The sequence below is a fragment of the Antrostomus carolinensis genome, unplaced genomic scaffold, assembly GCF_000700745.2.
Source record: "Antrostomus carolinensis isolate BGI_N321 unplaced genomic scaffold, ASM70074v2 scaffold9802, whole genome shotgun sequence".
Taxonomy (NCBI): domain Eukaryota; kingdom Metazoa; phylum Chordata; class Aves; order Caprimulgiformes; family Caprimulgidae; genus Antrostomus; species Antrostomus carolinensis.
The window spans coordinates 35,830-52,342 of NW_010301576.1; the positions used below are offsets into that span (position 1 = coordinate 35,830).

Here is a 16,513-nt window from a genome sequence, read left to right on the forward strand (position 1 = left end):
TTGTGATCAGATGCTTAGTAAGGTACCCATGTCCTTGCCTGTTTATCTTATATTGGTTTGGTTGCCCTGGTACATCATCTTTCACAGTACTATCATAATATCAAAACTCTTTTAAACCTTTTTTTTTTTTTTTTTCTTTTTAAATGACTGTTACTGGGCCTTCGTAGCTCTTACAGTTTACTTTGAAGTGGAAAAAAATGTATTAAATATATTAATATATAATATATCTAAATTAATATATTAAATAAAACCATGTACTGCATTGAACAGTTGAGAAGCAAGGTCAGAATGTACGTGCCCACATGCATGCAAGCCAACTGTGATAATTTGGGAGATCTGATACTATACAGATGAATCATTCAGTCCATGAGATTGTGGAATTGGTCACAGATACACTTCTCCCCCCCACCTTTCACAGCGAGATAAAACCCACAGATGAGGAGTCAGGGCTAGTAACAAAGACTTCTTTAAATTGGGTTGCCCATTTAAATTAAACTTAAGGAGGGATTGATTATTCCTCAAAGCATGCCAGCTTTTCCACACTGCAAAGGCTTCAGACACAAATCCTTCATTTCTATCTCTAGTGATTTTGTCAAAATAATGTTACCAAGGAAATGTTTGTTTTCTGTTGATGAATCAAAATGATCTGGTACAGCAAGCAATCTAGTACAGCATTGAAATGTTACTGTAACTTGAGTACTTCTCAGGTGTCCTTTGCTATCAACTGGGTAGTCAACAAATCTCTTTTTGCTTAAAGGACTTACACACTGTTAAAAGTTCTTGCTCTCTCTTCTGACCTTTCACATCAGCAAGGTGTTTATCATTCATATGGGAGGACACTGACAGGTCAGCAACTTAAACCTTGCTTGATGTCAACAAACACTCAAGCTTTTTCAAAATGTCTGACACCATCATCCTGATAACATCATCCATTGAATTATTTCTACAGTAGTTTATTGCCCTGTTTCTGCTACTAACAGAAAACTCTAAATGGCTAATAAAAATTCCAGGAGAAATGTAATGCAGTTTAAATAATGGATATTTCAGTGTGTAGAATCTTACTACTCTTTGGGTCGTTGCTTGACTGAAATAATAGCTTTTAAAAATTAAATTAAATTAAATTAAGACAGGATATTTGGAAATTAGAGTCATAAAGAAATACATTTTCCAGGTAATGTATATTTGAGTGCTTCTTTTGAAAAATAGGGACATTTAATTAGTCACTTCATGATAAATACACCATATTGGAAACAGTTGTATTTTAATGGCATCTTTTCTTTTTACTTCATTTTTTTTCTGCCAAACTTTCTGTGGTTTATCATCTTAAGTCCTTTACTGTGTTAATTTTATGTCAGTGAGGGGGTATATGAAATACAAGAATATATATTGTAAATAATTCTGAAAAAGAAACTCAGTAGAATAATGAAGTCTGTATTATATGAAATCTGGTTTTACGCTTTGGTAACAAAAGGATTGGAGAAGTCAAGCTGTGTATAAAGGAACTTCCTACAGAATTTTGTTTTAGTTTTTAGTTTGCTTTGTGAGAATGTATTCATTTCTAATTGCTCTGCTTTAGTTGATTGATCTTTTTTGATCAATCAATTTTTTGTTGACTTTCCTGTTTTCTGTAGTTGAATCACATAACCTCTGAGTTAACATTAGAATAATTAAAAAATTGTAGATTAATACACTGCAGTCTAGTGCAGTTCCTTTAGTTGAATGTACTTCCATTCATTGATTAAACATTGGAAACAAACTTAATTTCTTTCTTATGTTATGGAGCTGCTGGATTTCACTGAATGGTGGTGTGAAAATCACAAGACACAGCATAGTGCTTTTGTATTAAGATTTTGAACACGTTGTTCAGCAGCACTGCTTTTTATTATGCTGAATAGCCAAATTGAATCCATTTCTTTTTTATACGGTAAAGATGGAGTAGAAATGGAAATGGAAAAGTTATACCTGCAATTCATGTAAAGTTTATCAAACTATCTGGAGAGCTTTCAGGGTACAAGTTTGCAGAGGAGGGTATTTGGGAGGATTATAGGTTCAGGTTTTTTCACATTTTTTTTTCTTTTTAATAATGTTTTTTAAAATGAACCCTTCAAAAAATCTTCTGTTAATTTTTCTTGTAATTTTATTTTGTTCTATTATTTCAGGAGAGTAGAAACAGCAGTAGATCATCTAGTCCTAGTGTGAGAATGATCACTACCTCGGGACCAACCTCTGAAAAGCCAACTCGTAATCCATGGACACCTGATGATGCAGGTAATCCTTTGTTCATTAGTTAACTTTTTTGCCTGTAAAAAAATTAAAACTATGTATTTTATTATTGTGTGAGGTGTTTGCATAGACATTAGCAAAATTAAGCAGTGAAAGTCACAATCCATTTTAGTTCTGCTTAAATTAAATCATTACTGCTTGGTTTTGCACACTGGCTTTAAGAATTTTTTTATATACATTATACTAAGTTACGTAAACTTGTAAGCATTTTACTTGTAAGAAAGTACATATGCAATGATAGGAGTATTTAATGCAGATCTTTTAGCAGCAGTTTCTGATTGTAGTGTGGTTTTGTGGAATTAGGGACATAGACATCTAAGAGCATTTTAGTCTTGTGCATTTGTATTATGAATGCACAGTTAAAGCTATCATTGCTCTGGCTTCTGGAATGAAATGCTCTGTAGGTGAGTATCAGCTGGAATATGTTAATTCTGGTTTTTGTCTATGTTGTAATTTTGCTTACGCAGAATGTACGTGCACACAATCTTACTGTTTTAAATGAACCAACATAAATGTGTCTGCAGAAGTGTTGTAAATACTACTGTAGCATCACTGTTCTTTTGTTGTGAAATAGGATTAAGAATGAATATAATCTAATGCTTTAATTCAGTTTTAAAACTCATAATGCACTCCGTTATGGAAAGAACCAGTCCTGGACTGCATGAAAACAATGGATCCCCACAAACTTCTTTCTAGAATATAAATAAAAATTACAATTTTTTATATCAAAGTGTGCGTGTTGGATCTTAAACTGAGTCTCTGGCTGGTACCTCATAGTGCCTCAAATTCTGAAATCTTTTTCTTGTGATCCATTTCATTTTTGGCTGATCAGATTTTTTAAATTCTTTTCCTGTGACCAACTGCAAAATGGAAACTCAACATGTGGACTGACTCTTGCATAGGCATATATATATATATATATATGCACACTTGTATTTTACCAAATATAAGGTGATTCTGTATATAAGATGTGCCCTTCTCTTTTTACCCCCACCCTGTTTTAGTGGGAGGAGGGCAATATACTCCTGTATTTTGCTTCTGTGCTTTCTTCTTTCTGTCCGTTGTCACTCTGCCTGATCACACTCTGTGCCTTGTCACTCATAATTTATTTCCCAGAGCCCTTGCCTACAGCCACAGCCCACCCTGTGCCCTCTTTTGTATAGCATAGGTCTCGAGTTGCTTTGGGCACTGAGCACTTATGGGAATAGCTGCCTCCCATGGAAGCAAGCTCTTACCCAATCAGTAGTTCATTGGGAACTGGAAGTTGCTGATCGTATGCCAGTGCACAGGCAGTTTGTCCCAACGCTTTGGCCTTAAATGCAGCACAGCACTAAAGCTAAAAGTCAGGTCTGTTTTCTGGCCCACAGAAATCCCTCACCTTATACTCAGGTAAATACAGAATGTACCACATGTATATTTTTTCTAGCTAGGTTTATGCAGTCCATGAACAAAGAATTGTTTGAATTTCTAAAGAGAGAAATAATTTTAATTTTCTGTAAAAGAGGGCGTGTTTTTAAGTTAATGAGACAAAATTATAAAATGAGGATGCAGCCAAATCTGGTCAGTCACAGGAAAAGTCACTGTGACACGGTGCTGAAATGCTCAGGGATGTAATCTGAAGTATTTTGCATGTATTGATGTATTCGAAACATTACTATAATTCCTTTGCTGTAGTGGTATTCTGTATATGGCAGTAGTCTAATGCAGGAAAGGACTTCTTATATCGTTCGCATTTAAGATACTGTGGTGATTAAGTCTGGTTTTAGGGTTGTTGGTTTTCTTTTTTCTTTTCTTTTTTACCACCTTCCAGTTTCCTTACAAGCATACACTTAACCACTTTTTCTCCATTCCCACCCTCTTATTTCTGTTTCCTTTTGAAGCTGCTCTTGGAGATAGCATAGTCTTTGAGGGCAACACCTTAGTTTCTCTACCACGACTACTCTGTGGCAGGTGCTTTTGGGGTATGGGTAAGCAGCCCCTTTTTTTTCCCACCTACCCTCCTCCATGTAATCCTCTAGTAGCAATAACGCAGCTATAAAATCAGTAGTTTCTCCATTTGTCTTTACTCCTATGTCTTTTAAAGCTTAACAGTCAGCTTGTGAACCCCAGATTGTGGGCTACCAAAAGATAGGATGTGTAAGAGTTCGGAAACATGTTAAATCTGGAATGAAAGCACTAGAGAAATCCAGAGTTACTACAGTGTAAGAAGAGAGCAGCCAGGCCCAGGAGATAGACTGGTTATTGGGTTCATTGCTACCCACAAAGTATCTCTACAGAGCAGAGAAGGTGCCCTAGAGCATGTTGTGAGGAAGATACTTACAGACCTTGCTGGGAGCAGGTTTCAAAACTGAGCTGGAGGTTGTGCTTATTTTATTTTGGCAGAGCTGGTTTGCACAGCTTCTAATTTTAAAATCATTAGATGCATGGGCTGGCTGGCTGATCCTTCATAAACAAGAATGAAATGGCAAAATTTTTATAAGTAGATAATGTGATTGCAAACTGCAAAAATTTCTTTTTTTTTTTAAATCTGTATGCTGTTACATGGCTTCTAGAAGTGTAGGATGATAATCTCAATCTTTATTTCTTCTTGGTGTGATAGACCATACTGTTGAATTTTGTAACTGTATCAAAAAAACAAAATGATTCATCTGCCTTGGGATTGGAACGCTGCTATTTCCATTTGCCTTTCCACATTCAGATTGTGTATTGTGAAACAATTTAGAATTACTGTTTTTGTCCTATAAGAATAGAGTTAACTCTGAAAATACATTAAAGTTTTCTTGGTATTGTTACAGAGACCAATGGGTCAGATAACTCTATCCCAATGGCATATCTTACATTAGATCATCAGTTACAGGTAATAAATATAAGTTTTATTAGATTCTTTATCTTGCACTTTATTATAATATGTGAATTTGGGGCTGGGAAACATAGTGCCACATATTTACCTGTGTTTATATTCTGTCTAACTTTTGACCAAGGCTAAAAAAATATTATGTAACCTGAGATTGGTTGACTTAAATTTGATCAAGCTATTAAAAACAAGCCCTGGGAAACATGATCCCTAAAACCAAATGTAAACTGTGTTTGACTGTCAAAATAAAACATTATTTGCTTGAGTATTACTGAATTAAATTGTTGTATTTACTTTATTTGTTGTGTGTGGGATTAAACACTACTTTGATTTTTGTGACAGAGAGAGTGTCAGGTTAATAACTGCAGATTTGAGGTTTGAGTCAACTTTGACATCAGTGCAGTAACATTTTCCAGGGCATGGTTTAACACTTATTTTTAAAAGCTTACTGATTTTTAGAAGATGTTATAAATACACTGCAGAGACATTCTAACACACTATATACTAAGGTATCAGTTCATTAGTTTTTAACATGTCTGATTTATTTTCAGCCTCTAGCACCATGCCCAAACTCCAAAGAATCTATGGCTGTGTTTGAACAGCACTGCAAAATGGCGCAAGAATATATGAAAGTTCAGACAGAAATTGCATTGCTGTTGCAGAGGAAGTAAGTGAAATGTGTTTTAACCTTTTCTGGTTTTCTGTATGTTTCTTTTACACAAAGTCTGTTACCTTTGACTATTATTTCTGGCTTTATAAAGTAACTTTTCATAGGGAATAATTATTTTCCAGCCTTATTCTCAGAAATACTGAGCTGCTCAGTACAGGTGAGATATTTACAGCAGGTAACTGAAAGTTTTAATCAATATCAAGACTCTTCTCTGGACAAGTCCTACTTTGAAGTGTGTGGCATGTCTGTGTATGTAAGGTACTAGTAATGTTTGTTTGTATTGTCTCAAATTAAAGACCTGGACTGTTGAGGAACCTTGAAATTTTATTTCCAATGGTGTCCAGTAAAAGATTTTCAACTGTAATTTGTAGATAATCACTTGGATACTGGATTATAGAATTTTTAGTAGTATGACAATGTTACTCATTTTGCAGTTACTTTTTATCTTACGAACATTGCATTTAGTTTTTATCTTATAAATGATTGATCATTGTCAATCATCACATTTACAACAGTATTATCAACACACATCTTGTGTTTTCCTTCCAGGGGTTTAGGAGCTAATACTTAAGAGCTGTTAAGTACCTTCTTATCCTTGAGCACTAGAAATAAACTCTTTCCTCTTGCATTGTGTACACATAGAAGTGAAGCAACTGCATATATTGTTGGATTAGGGCCAAAGGTACTACTGATTCAGAGTTTGAGTTTGTAATACCTTCTGTTGTGTTCTGCTTCTCATCATTTTTGTTTCCTGGCTGGGGAGCACACCTGAGAGGTCATTATATATTCGCATGCTAGACCAAGTCACCTGCCTGTTATCCACCAGTGTCTGAGTCACTGCAGGCAACTGGTTGCTAATGAGGAGCTTGCCTTGGTGTTTGTGGAATAGCTAATAAGAAAAATGTGTGCATAAACCTCTTATAGATTAGAAATAGTGTACAGAACAGGGGAAGAGCTACTGTAAGGTCAGCCTTCTATCATTTAATCACTTTTGGCTTAGCGTCCTGAGAACAATTTTTTTTTCAAATGCAACTAGAATCTTTAGACTTCATGAGGAGATACTGAAGCTAGCATGAAGATCCTAATTTTGGTTTTATTTCTCTTGTCCCTAAGGGTCAATAAGTTATATAAAAATGTGTTTCAGTTTCTAAACTTCTAATTCCTACATTATCTTTTTTCTAGAAAGTCTGCATACACATTTCTCCCAAACTATTTTTTCTTAGTCAGAACATAATCGCCCATAGATGTTAAAAGAAAAAAATGTATTGTGATTGATTAATTTATTGCTGGTTAAGCTGATTATTAGTTCAGACTTTATAGAATAATTACATTTTCTTTAACTGTAATTACAAACCATATGGCAACAATTAATTTACATGAACTGCCTTCTACTATTTTGTTGCTAAAATACTACTGGCAGCTTGCCTACTTGTCACCTCATAAACAAACAGTAAAACAAACTGCTACATCAGTTTTGCAGGATAATTTATAGTAAGTTTATCAGTGTGTTTGTTCCTCTAAAATTGTTGCTAAAAAACATATTGTACGCTTATGGCATAAATTAAGTGAAATGACAGTTAGAAAAATAATTTGCTTGATTCTGCTTTTTCACTGCTTTGAGAAATTCAAGTCCAAATAGAAAACAGTACTTCACTAAAAAGTTACTAAAATAATTGCAGTTTTGCCTTTTAAGTTGCTTTTTGAGTTTTTAAATGTAAATATATTTAAGCAAAGTTAGAGTTGCATATATTTATGAAATTCTATGTGAATCCTTAGATGTTCTAATGTGACACATAGAACCATGTCTGAAAGGCATTATATAAAGGACAGTTCTAGAGATTAAGGCTATGGCTTGCAGCTAGTTTGAAGTTTAAATACGGATTTGATTTGGAAGATAATTTTTCCCAGACTACAGCAAATAGTAAATTATTTTTTTTTTTGCCAAATTATTTTATTTTTGCAAAAAATATGACTGGCCACAAGTTCAGACTGATAATCAAATACTGATTTGAAACATATGAAGCCATCTACACACAAATAGAAGTAGATTATAAATGATAATTACCTTTTTTTTCTAATTTTAGACAAGAACTAATAGCAGAACTGGACCAGGATGAAAAAGACCAGCAAAACACATCCCGTCTGGTACAAGAACATAAAAAGCTGTTAGATGAAAACAAAAGTCTCTCAACTTACTATCAGCAATGCAAAAAACAATTAGAGGTCATCAGAAATCAGCAACAGAAACGACCAGGCACATCATGATTTCCTGGGACCTTTCAAATGAAAAATATGCACAGAAAAGACTGATATTTTTTTTTATTGTTCTTATTATCTCTTATTATGACAACTCATGAGTGTTAGCTTCTTGGTGTGATCTGTATTTGTCTGCTACACTTACCATCATTTAATTTTCTTTTTCCTATGGTGGACATCCAGTTCAACGGGTTAATCAAATAAGGTGAGAAAAAAGTGACTTGAATTAACCAACAGCCCTCAATTTAAAGGAAGAACAGTGGCTGTATGCATGCTCCTTGTGTGAAGGCTAGCCTAACAAGTGTTCAGGTGGCTGCTAAATTGTAAGATCTTGGTTTTGGTTTTTGGTGTTACCTCGATAAGAGCAAAACAAAAACTTTCCTCTTTAAGAATGGTTTTGTTCCAGTGTCTCATCTCAAACTGTTAATATGATGATTATTTTCAGGACTTAAACATGCACCAAGCTGCAGAGGTGATGCTGGCTGACCAGAGTAATTCATGATGCATTAGTGATGCCTTTTACCTGTAGACGTAGTGTATTTTTTCCACATGCAAAATGGTAGGCAAACTGATGCCAGCATCCTTGGTTCAGTGCTTGATAGCCCTGCATTTTGACTAACATATTTCTTGTAATCTTGCATTCATAAAATATTTGAAGTAAAAAACTGTATTTTCTTTACTTTCTTGGGGGGAATGACGTGCAGTTTCATTTAGTTACTGGGCAAAAGTTATGAAGGTGATTCACTGGGCAAAGCTTGTCCCTTGTTATAAAAGAAAGAATGAAAAATGTGTGAAAGTGCGTTTTAAACCTTTAAAGCTTTTGTCCCTGTAGCATCTTTGGAAGGAAATTCAGAAAGCAAATTAATACAAAACTTTAAATACTTGCTCCCTTGAGACCACTCTTGGATTATTTTTTTTTGTTTGTTTCCTTACAACTTATTTGCTGAAAAGCATTTACCATAAAAGTAAAAAAGCATTTACCATAAATGTAAATAGTATAGGGAAAGAAGGGTTTGGGGAAATGAATTTATTTAAAATAGCAAATTATGAAATGGAGTTGAGTATGCAAATAGCGGAAGCCATTAAGAAAATGAGGGAAATGGCTTAGGTCTCCATCAGGAATCTCAGTTATTCCACTCATTTGAACATAGTTCAAAGGAAGTCCATTACAGAATGCCTGCTGCCTTTGTGACTGAAGAACTGCATTTAATGAACTCAAGCAGAATATGTAAATCAGTGTCATTATTTAACCATTATTACATGGGAGAAAATAACTACTTGTTTACATTGCAGATTGATTATTTGGATTATGAATTAACTTTTAGCTGGTACAAAAATGAGGCACTTCTAAATATAATGAAAAATTATTCCTTACATAAGCTCTTGGCATACTCAGTAGTGGGCAGGGTCTTAATAACACTCTTTTGCAAAAGGAAAATAGAAAATTGAAGTTTAGCTGCTGAGCCCTCAAAATATAAGAGAAGTACTCTGAAATTTTATATAATGCTTATTTCAAATGAGTAATTCTTAATAAGAGCCCATGAGCAGAACTTGGAAAAACATTAAGGGTAAAAACCTCCCAGTATTTTCTCTTCCCCTTCCTGCATACCTGATAACAAACATAAATACTGTTGTGCTTATCTGTGAACAGCAAAGATGACGAACAGTTTACTGAGCAGTGTCATCCTGTCTTGAAAATAACTCTATTGTTGGAAAACCTTTGGGAGTTAGAAGCCCTTCCCTCATTTTATTTAAATAAAGGAAGGGTTATCATTCCCAAAACCTTAGCAGATAATTTGATTAGTTAGCTGAAAACTGATATTGGGATCAACTTAAGGGCACACATATTTATGGCAAAATGTAATTGGCAGAGAAAATAACTGTAGTCTTAGGAATAGCACAAGTTACCCAGAGCATTGCTGTTCATGTACATCTGTCCATCTACCAAAATGGACACACTCAGTGGTCAGCAGCTTGCTTAACATATGCTGAAGCAGGAAGTAGAGCAGCTTAAATACTAATGCTCAAGCTTAGATGCGTGTTGATAATTAAATACACAAAATCATTTCCCAGGACAGTTTTTACAGTATGCCTTGTCACACTTAAGGTAAATGAGTATTGTCTATGCAAAGTCACTTTATGGCACAGTTTGAATAATGAAATTGAATGCAATGCTAACTTAATGGTACACAATACAAAAATCTGTTCTAACAGTTGCTTATGACTTCAGGGTTGACATTTAAAAGGGTCTCAGATTGTAAAATAAGTACTGTGCTACCACACACTGTTGAACTTGGCTCCGTTCAATAGCTAGGTTATATTGCTCTTGTAACTTACAAAGGGAATTTGGAGTTTGATGTTTTGCCTTCAATTGTCCCTTTCTTAATTCCACCAAGAATTTTAAAAGTGTTTGCCCAGATTTCTCACTGAAGCGTTCTGTGTGGCAAAAATCTGTGTGTCATTTAAAAAAAAAAAAAAATCAAAAAACAAACTGTAAAGGTAGAATATAGTGGTTTGGGCTAAGAAAAGTTTAACAGCTTAATTTTCAGCAACCTTTATTATTTTCATAAGACTCTTGTTTTAAAGTTGTTTACAAATGTACTTTTATTTTTCTGTTAAACTATCTGGAGTGTTCAGGAATTTTTTCATGTAATCTTTTGTCCAGTTGAAGCTGTTCCTCTAGTAATGGAGGTGAAACATCTAGTTTTGTCTGGGCTCTGCCTTCTCAGAAAAGGTAACAGGCTCTGCTTTTTGTTACAGTATGTGTTCTGTAAGATACTGTGTAATTGAAAAGTATGCTTCTGTACACTGTGCAGTTCTGCCAAAAATGCTTTTTTTAGGCTTTTTGGTTTTTTTTCTGATGAGAAGTTGAAGATTGTAATTCAAAACTTGTACATAAAATGGTGAATGATTTCATATGATTCAGGAATGAGCAGTGTGGCTTTCTGCTACAGGGTTTTATTGTGTTGTCAGGAATCTAATTAATAAAAGCTGAGAGACTTCCACAAATATGTGGTAATGCCCCAACGCTTGGCCAGGGCATCCTTGATCTCCAGTGGAATCCCACACAGGGTGGGGGATAATCATCATGCAGTTGTTCCCACCGCCAAAAGAAAATTCTTCTGCTATTAGCTCTTCCCTTCCTGTGTGCAGAAGTAGGGTGTAGGATGAGTCGTCCTGCTCATAACTGAGTATCAAGATACTTTTAAGAATGCCACATCTTTCATACGGATGTTCCACAAAAAGATAAGCACTCGTCTTTCATTGTCCAGCTCGGACAAATTGCTTTCCCTGAAACTTCTCTGTTTTGTTCATAATAGATTGTACTGCTCAAGTGTTTCTGTTGCCATACCACAGACAAAGTGTTTCCTTGCCTGTGAAGAACACAGAATCTTGCTTCAGATCTGTTCTGAGCTGCTTTGAAGAACTCAGCCATTTCAGATGCCCTGCTCAAACCTGCAGCAAAGTTTGAAAGGATAAGGGCAAAAAAAGGTGCGGCACACTCAACCTCTCAAAATACAGATTTCCCTGTGGTGAACTGGTTGAAGAGGAGGCTCTTACGAAAGTAAGCCTGTGAACATGTGTACACACATCGGTGTACACACTGTTACATACTTACGTGTGTAGGGGTAGAGAGCTGCATATATCAAATCTGAATTGATAGATGTATTTTTATTTCCAAAAACTGAGCATTTTCTAGTTAGCTTTTATTTACTTCAATAATGTCACTAGATGAGTGGTGTTCTACACCTGTGAGGATCAAGTTCTATAGAGACAGGTAAATACTGGTGTGTGTCTGTGAGTGCATCAGTTATTTCTGTGCCCACATAAATCTTTTCTGTTTCTTGCAGGGGTATTTCAGATCTCCCCCTGCACATGGACAAATTTCCTACAAATGTTTTGACTCAGCCTACATCCTGACTCTGGTCATGGAGGGGTACTTAATGAAAGAGCAAAACTGAATTGAGACTAAACTAAATAATTACTAACACAATACTGTCTTAAAATACTTAGAGCACTGCTAATCCTAGGCTTTAACCTAAACAAGCATTAATGGGAAAAAAAAAAAAGGTTTTATTCATAGCTGTGTGCTTTACACTAAGTAGCTAAAAATTTGAGATTCTCTAAAGGTTAAAGTAGGCTTGTGTTTGCATAATTACACATGTTTTGTCAATACTCCTCTGAGTAAGGGCAGCCCAGCTACTCTTACACTTGGGAGCTGTTCACTCTCACAAATGGAAAGAGAGGAGCAGAGCGTTGCGTTCTAAGAAGTTAAAAGCGCATCCAGCCTTGTGAAGCAAAAGGCCCTGGGAGTGGGTGGAATGGAGCCCCTGCCTCCTTGGTGTGAGACCAGAGCTCTTGGCCAGTGCTGGGGAAGGTGGGGGGTGACACTGGGGGTGCACCCTGACTGTGGCTCCCTAGCAGCATGTAGACTGCAGCTGTGAGTTTTGGCTTCCCTCGCACTTCTTCCTGGCCCTAAGCAGTGGGTGCTCCCTGTGTAGATACAAATGTGCTACCGCTGGTGTGCGGGGTGGTGGAAATGCATGGATCTTGCCTTTCCTAGCCATGCTTTTCCTTCCTGTTGGTGTTGAAGGGGAGAGGCTGTGGAGCAGCTGCACGTAGGCTGCTCTCCTGTGGTATTTAGGCAGAGGACCAAGGAGTGACTTGCATTCATATAGCTCATGAGCTCAGCACGTGGGATGGGACACAATTTTAGCTCATAGCAGAAAATTGGGGGGAAAAAAAAAATAATCGTAGGACACTTGAAGATCATACAATGTGGATATGCCTAAAAGCTCTCTCTGGCTCTGTTCCCCTCCTTTTCACAAGGAGCAGCAAGGTGGACTTCACGTGTTAGGCCACCTTTGAGCGACGTGCAAAGCCAACACGACTGTCCTAGTAGATCCTGCTTGTGTGAAAAGAGGGGTAGACAAAAAGCTGCTTAAGCAAAGGAGAGCTGTTTGCGCTGAGCCTTTTATGCAGCAAACTGGCATCAGTACAATATATATTTAAGAATATTTGGACTCTCTTACAAAAACAGGCAAAGTTAAAAGATTAGGCTAAGAGAGGGAATAAATTGTCCCACCATCTGAAGATGTCTATATTTGCCAAGCCACCACTGCAGAAGTATCACAGAATGTCAGGGATTGGAAGGGACCTCGAAAGATCATCTAGTCCAGGAACCTAAATGAGATCACACAGGAAGGTGTCCAGGCGGATCTTGAATGTCTCCAGAGAAGGAGACTCCACAACCTCCCTGGGCAGCCTGTTCCAGGGCGCCGTCACCCTCACCGTACAGAAGTTTTTTCTCAAGTTTAAGCGGAACCTTCTGTGTTCGAGCTCACACCCATTGCACCTTGTTCTACCGTTGGGCATCACTGAGAAGAGCCTGGCTACATCCTCCTGACATTTGTCCTTAACATATTTATAAATATTAATGAGGTCACCCCTCAGTCTCCTCTTCTCCAAGCTGAAGAGACCCAGCTCCTGCAGCCTTTCCTCATAAGGGAGATGCTCCACTCCCTTAATCATCTTGGTGGCTCTGTGCTGGACTCTCTCAAGCAGTTCCCTGTCCTTCTTGAACTGTGGGGCCCAGAACTGGACACCTGTGAACATCTTTGTTCTCCAAGGCCCCGGAGGAGCCTGCCTGTGGCTGTCACTGGAGGACTCCTCAAACAGCTGTCTCCAAAAAGTTAAACCTGATACGTGCAAATCAGACTCTTATTAAAGTTTCTTACATCATCATTAGCAGCATAGCTAGAGCATAGCCGGGAATTGTTTGTGAGGTAGGAGGTGAAGCTAATTTAGCTCAACCTCTGAGGGCTGCCTGGGTCTGTCGGGCTGCTGGGCACAAACTGCTTTTGTCAGTGAAGTGCTGGGGTAGGAGCTAAGAAGTAGAGGCGGTGCAAAGAGCCATTTTGGTCGGTGCAGCTGTACTTTATATCACAGACCAGTGCCCTGGCTGAACGATAGCAGGGCTGCTGGTGAGGGCTGTGCTGCTGTTGGTCATTAGAGGTCTTCAGCCACCCCTCCAAGTGTCCTTGAGTGCTGTCAGACACCAAAGCTGTAGCAAAGTTTTGAGATTTAGGGTGATCTTTTTATGCTTATCAAAAAACACGAGGTGCCATGATTTGGTAGTTTAACTTGGTTGACAGCCAAACATCACACAGCCACTCACTCACTCTACCTCCCCCAGGAAACAGGGAAGAGAATTGGAGGGGTAAAGGTACAGAGACTTGTAGATTGCAATAAGAACAATTTAATAATTGAAATAAAATAAAACTTAATAGTGATAATAATGGTAATAATAGAATATACAAATGAGTGATGCACAGTGCAATTGCTCACCATCTGCCAACCAAGCCTGGCCTGTTCCTGGGTAACGATCCCGGAGGCACAACAATTCCCAGTATATAATCATGGAAGAGCAAGAACCTGAGAGACCATTATTAATACATTGAAAGTGACATTATATGATATGAAATATCCCACTGGCATATCCAAATGCCAATTTGAATTTGCTAATTTTCCTATGCTCCTCCCCAGTACTCTGCACCTGCAGACTAGCAAAGCACAGGGAAGTTGGAAAGTCCTTGATCTTCCAGTGACAATTGAAAACGTGAGTATGTTATCAGTGTTCTCATATCAAATCCCAGGCTGAAACCAAAACACAGTGATATTCTAGCTACTAAGAAGTAGTTTTACTAACTACTACTAGTAGTAGAATCTGGGTCTAGCTACCCAGATGAAATCAGGGCACAAGAGATGGCTGAGGAGGGATTTATTTTATTTGTTTAGGAGGAAAAAAATTAAAAACCAAGGTTGTGAGGGTCATTGAGCATGCTGTATCCCACATCTCTGGATGAGGGAAACACACCTGTGGCCTTGGCACAAACCCTGCTGTGAGTGCACTGCCAAAGGAACCATGCAGTGAAGCAAGTGGTGTGGTGGAGGCTTTCTGTTTGTTTCATGCTTTCTTTCCTGAGTGCTGTGGCTGGAAAGGGCAGACCTTAAAGGAAAATGAGGAAAAAGCCCTACCAACAGAGCTGGGGATCTGAGGGTGACTGGCTTATTGTTTATTTTGTATATTATGGCATGCCCCCTTGGAAAGTGCTGTAGGTCAGACTGAGTTTTCAGTCTCAGCTGCTTTAATTCTATGGTTTTAGGGTCATGTAACCTGCACCTCTTGGGCAAACCTCTGCCTTTATTGGCTTTGAGCAGGCATGGCTGAAAGAGCTTTTCCTTTCCAAGAGCGGAAGGAGCCGGTGTACTCACACGAGAGCAACAACCAACAGCAACAACTGCTTTTTTCCAAGTCAGTGACTTGAGCTAGGTGGAGGGGCAGATGAATTTGTCCCTCTGTAAAACATAACTTTATCCAATTACTTGTGGTGGAGGACCTCAGGCTAAGAACTTGATCTCTCAGGCTTTTGGGACCTGGCAGCACTGTCAGGCAGAGGGCTACTACAGATAATTTTATATTACATTGCCGGCATAAGCACTCAGGCAAACAAAGGCACAGGGCTGCTTAAAAACTTGTAATATAAACACCTGCCATTAGACTCTGATCTCCCTACTGACAGGATTCTGAAAATTACTCATTTTACCATTTAAGGTTTCTTCGTTTGAATTGGCTTCTTGCAACAAGAGACAGTATTTTTCATAATTACTTAATCCACTCCCAGAGAAAACATATTAGAATAAATTTAAAAATCATTTATAAAATAATATTTAAGAAATCTGATGTTTAGATCACTTTTTAAAACAAAAGAGTTGTCTATGCCAGCAGTGTAATATAAAATTATCTGTCTGACAGTGCTGCCAGGTCCCAAAAGCCATTTTTGTTTGCAGGATGAATGAGCTGAATATTTTTTAAAGTGCCTAAGAGAAGTTTAAAAGTGCTGACTGATTATGTTCTGGTTCAACTGTGTGATGGACAAGTGTGCAGCAGCTCTAAAATATGCCTTAAATACAGAAGCATTCAGGTGAGGCATTTATTCATCTCTGTTCATGCCACCACAGCAGCACTCTGCATTGTGAAGATTTTTGCAAGATCTTCACAGCAGATTTCTCAAATCTCAGTGCTATCAACTCCACCGTCTGCTCTGCGGTCCAGCCTCAGCATGTCCAGAGAAGGAAAGTGGCCACCTCCACAAACCAGTCAAAAATTGAATGCAACATCAGTGTATCTGCAGTCAGTTGCATGAAAATATTGCTGTACAGTATGGCAACAAATCGCAGGCTATGCCGTTCACTTACTAACTTGGCATAAATACGAATCCCTTAAGAATCAGATGATGAACACTAAACACTCTGAGCTCTCCTGAATGTTTATGATCCAGTGTCTGGTATTTACTTGAACTAATGTTCCCCACGGTATCTGCTCAGACCTAATCCTTGCTATGTGAGTGATTGTCCTGGTTTTTGCTAGGATAGGGTTAATTTTCTTC

The 16,513-nt window shown here is 37.6% G+C and overlaps 1 protein-coding gene across 3 annotated transcripts in view; it reads left to right on the top strand.

Annotated features, from left to right (window-relative positions):
- The window catches only part of MAP3K7 (mitogen-activated protein kinase kinase kinase 7), a 33,766-nt gene extending 25,038 nt beyond the window's left edge, over window positions 1–8,728 (top strand). For all 3 annotated transcript variants that reach the window (XM_029083905.1, XM_010163517.1, XM_010163518.1), the window contains 4 exons: window positions 2,160–2,268; window positions 5,079–5,140; window positions 5,689–5,804; window positions 7,892–8,728. In XM_029083905.1, coding sequence (XP_028939738.1) covers window positions 2,160–2,268; window positions 5,079–5,140; window positions 5,689–5,804; window positions 7,892–8,072 — 468 coding nt within the window. In that variant the 3' untranslated portion in view covers window positions 8,073–8,728. The remainder of the gene's footprint in view (window positions 1–2,159; window positions 2,269–5,078; window positions 5,141–5,688; window positions 5,805–7,891) is intronic.
- The last annotated feature ends 7,785 nt before the right edge of the window (window positions 8,729–16,513 follow it).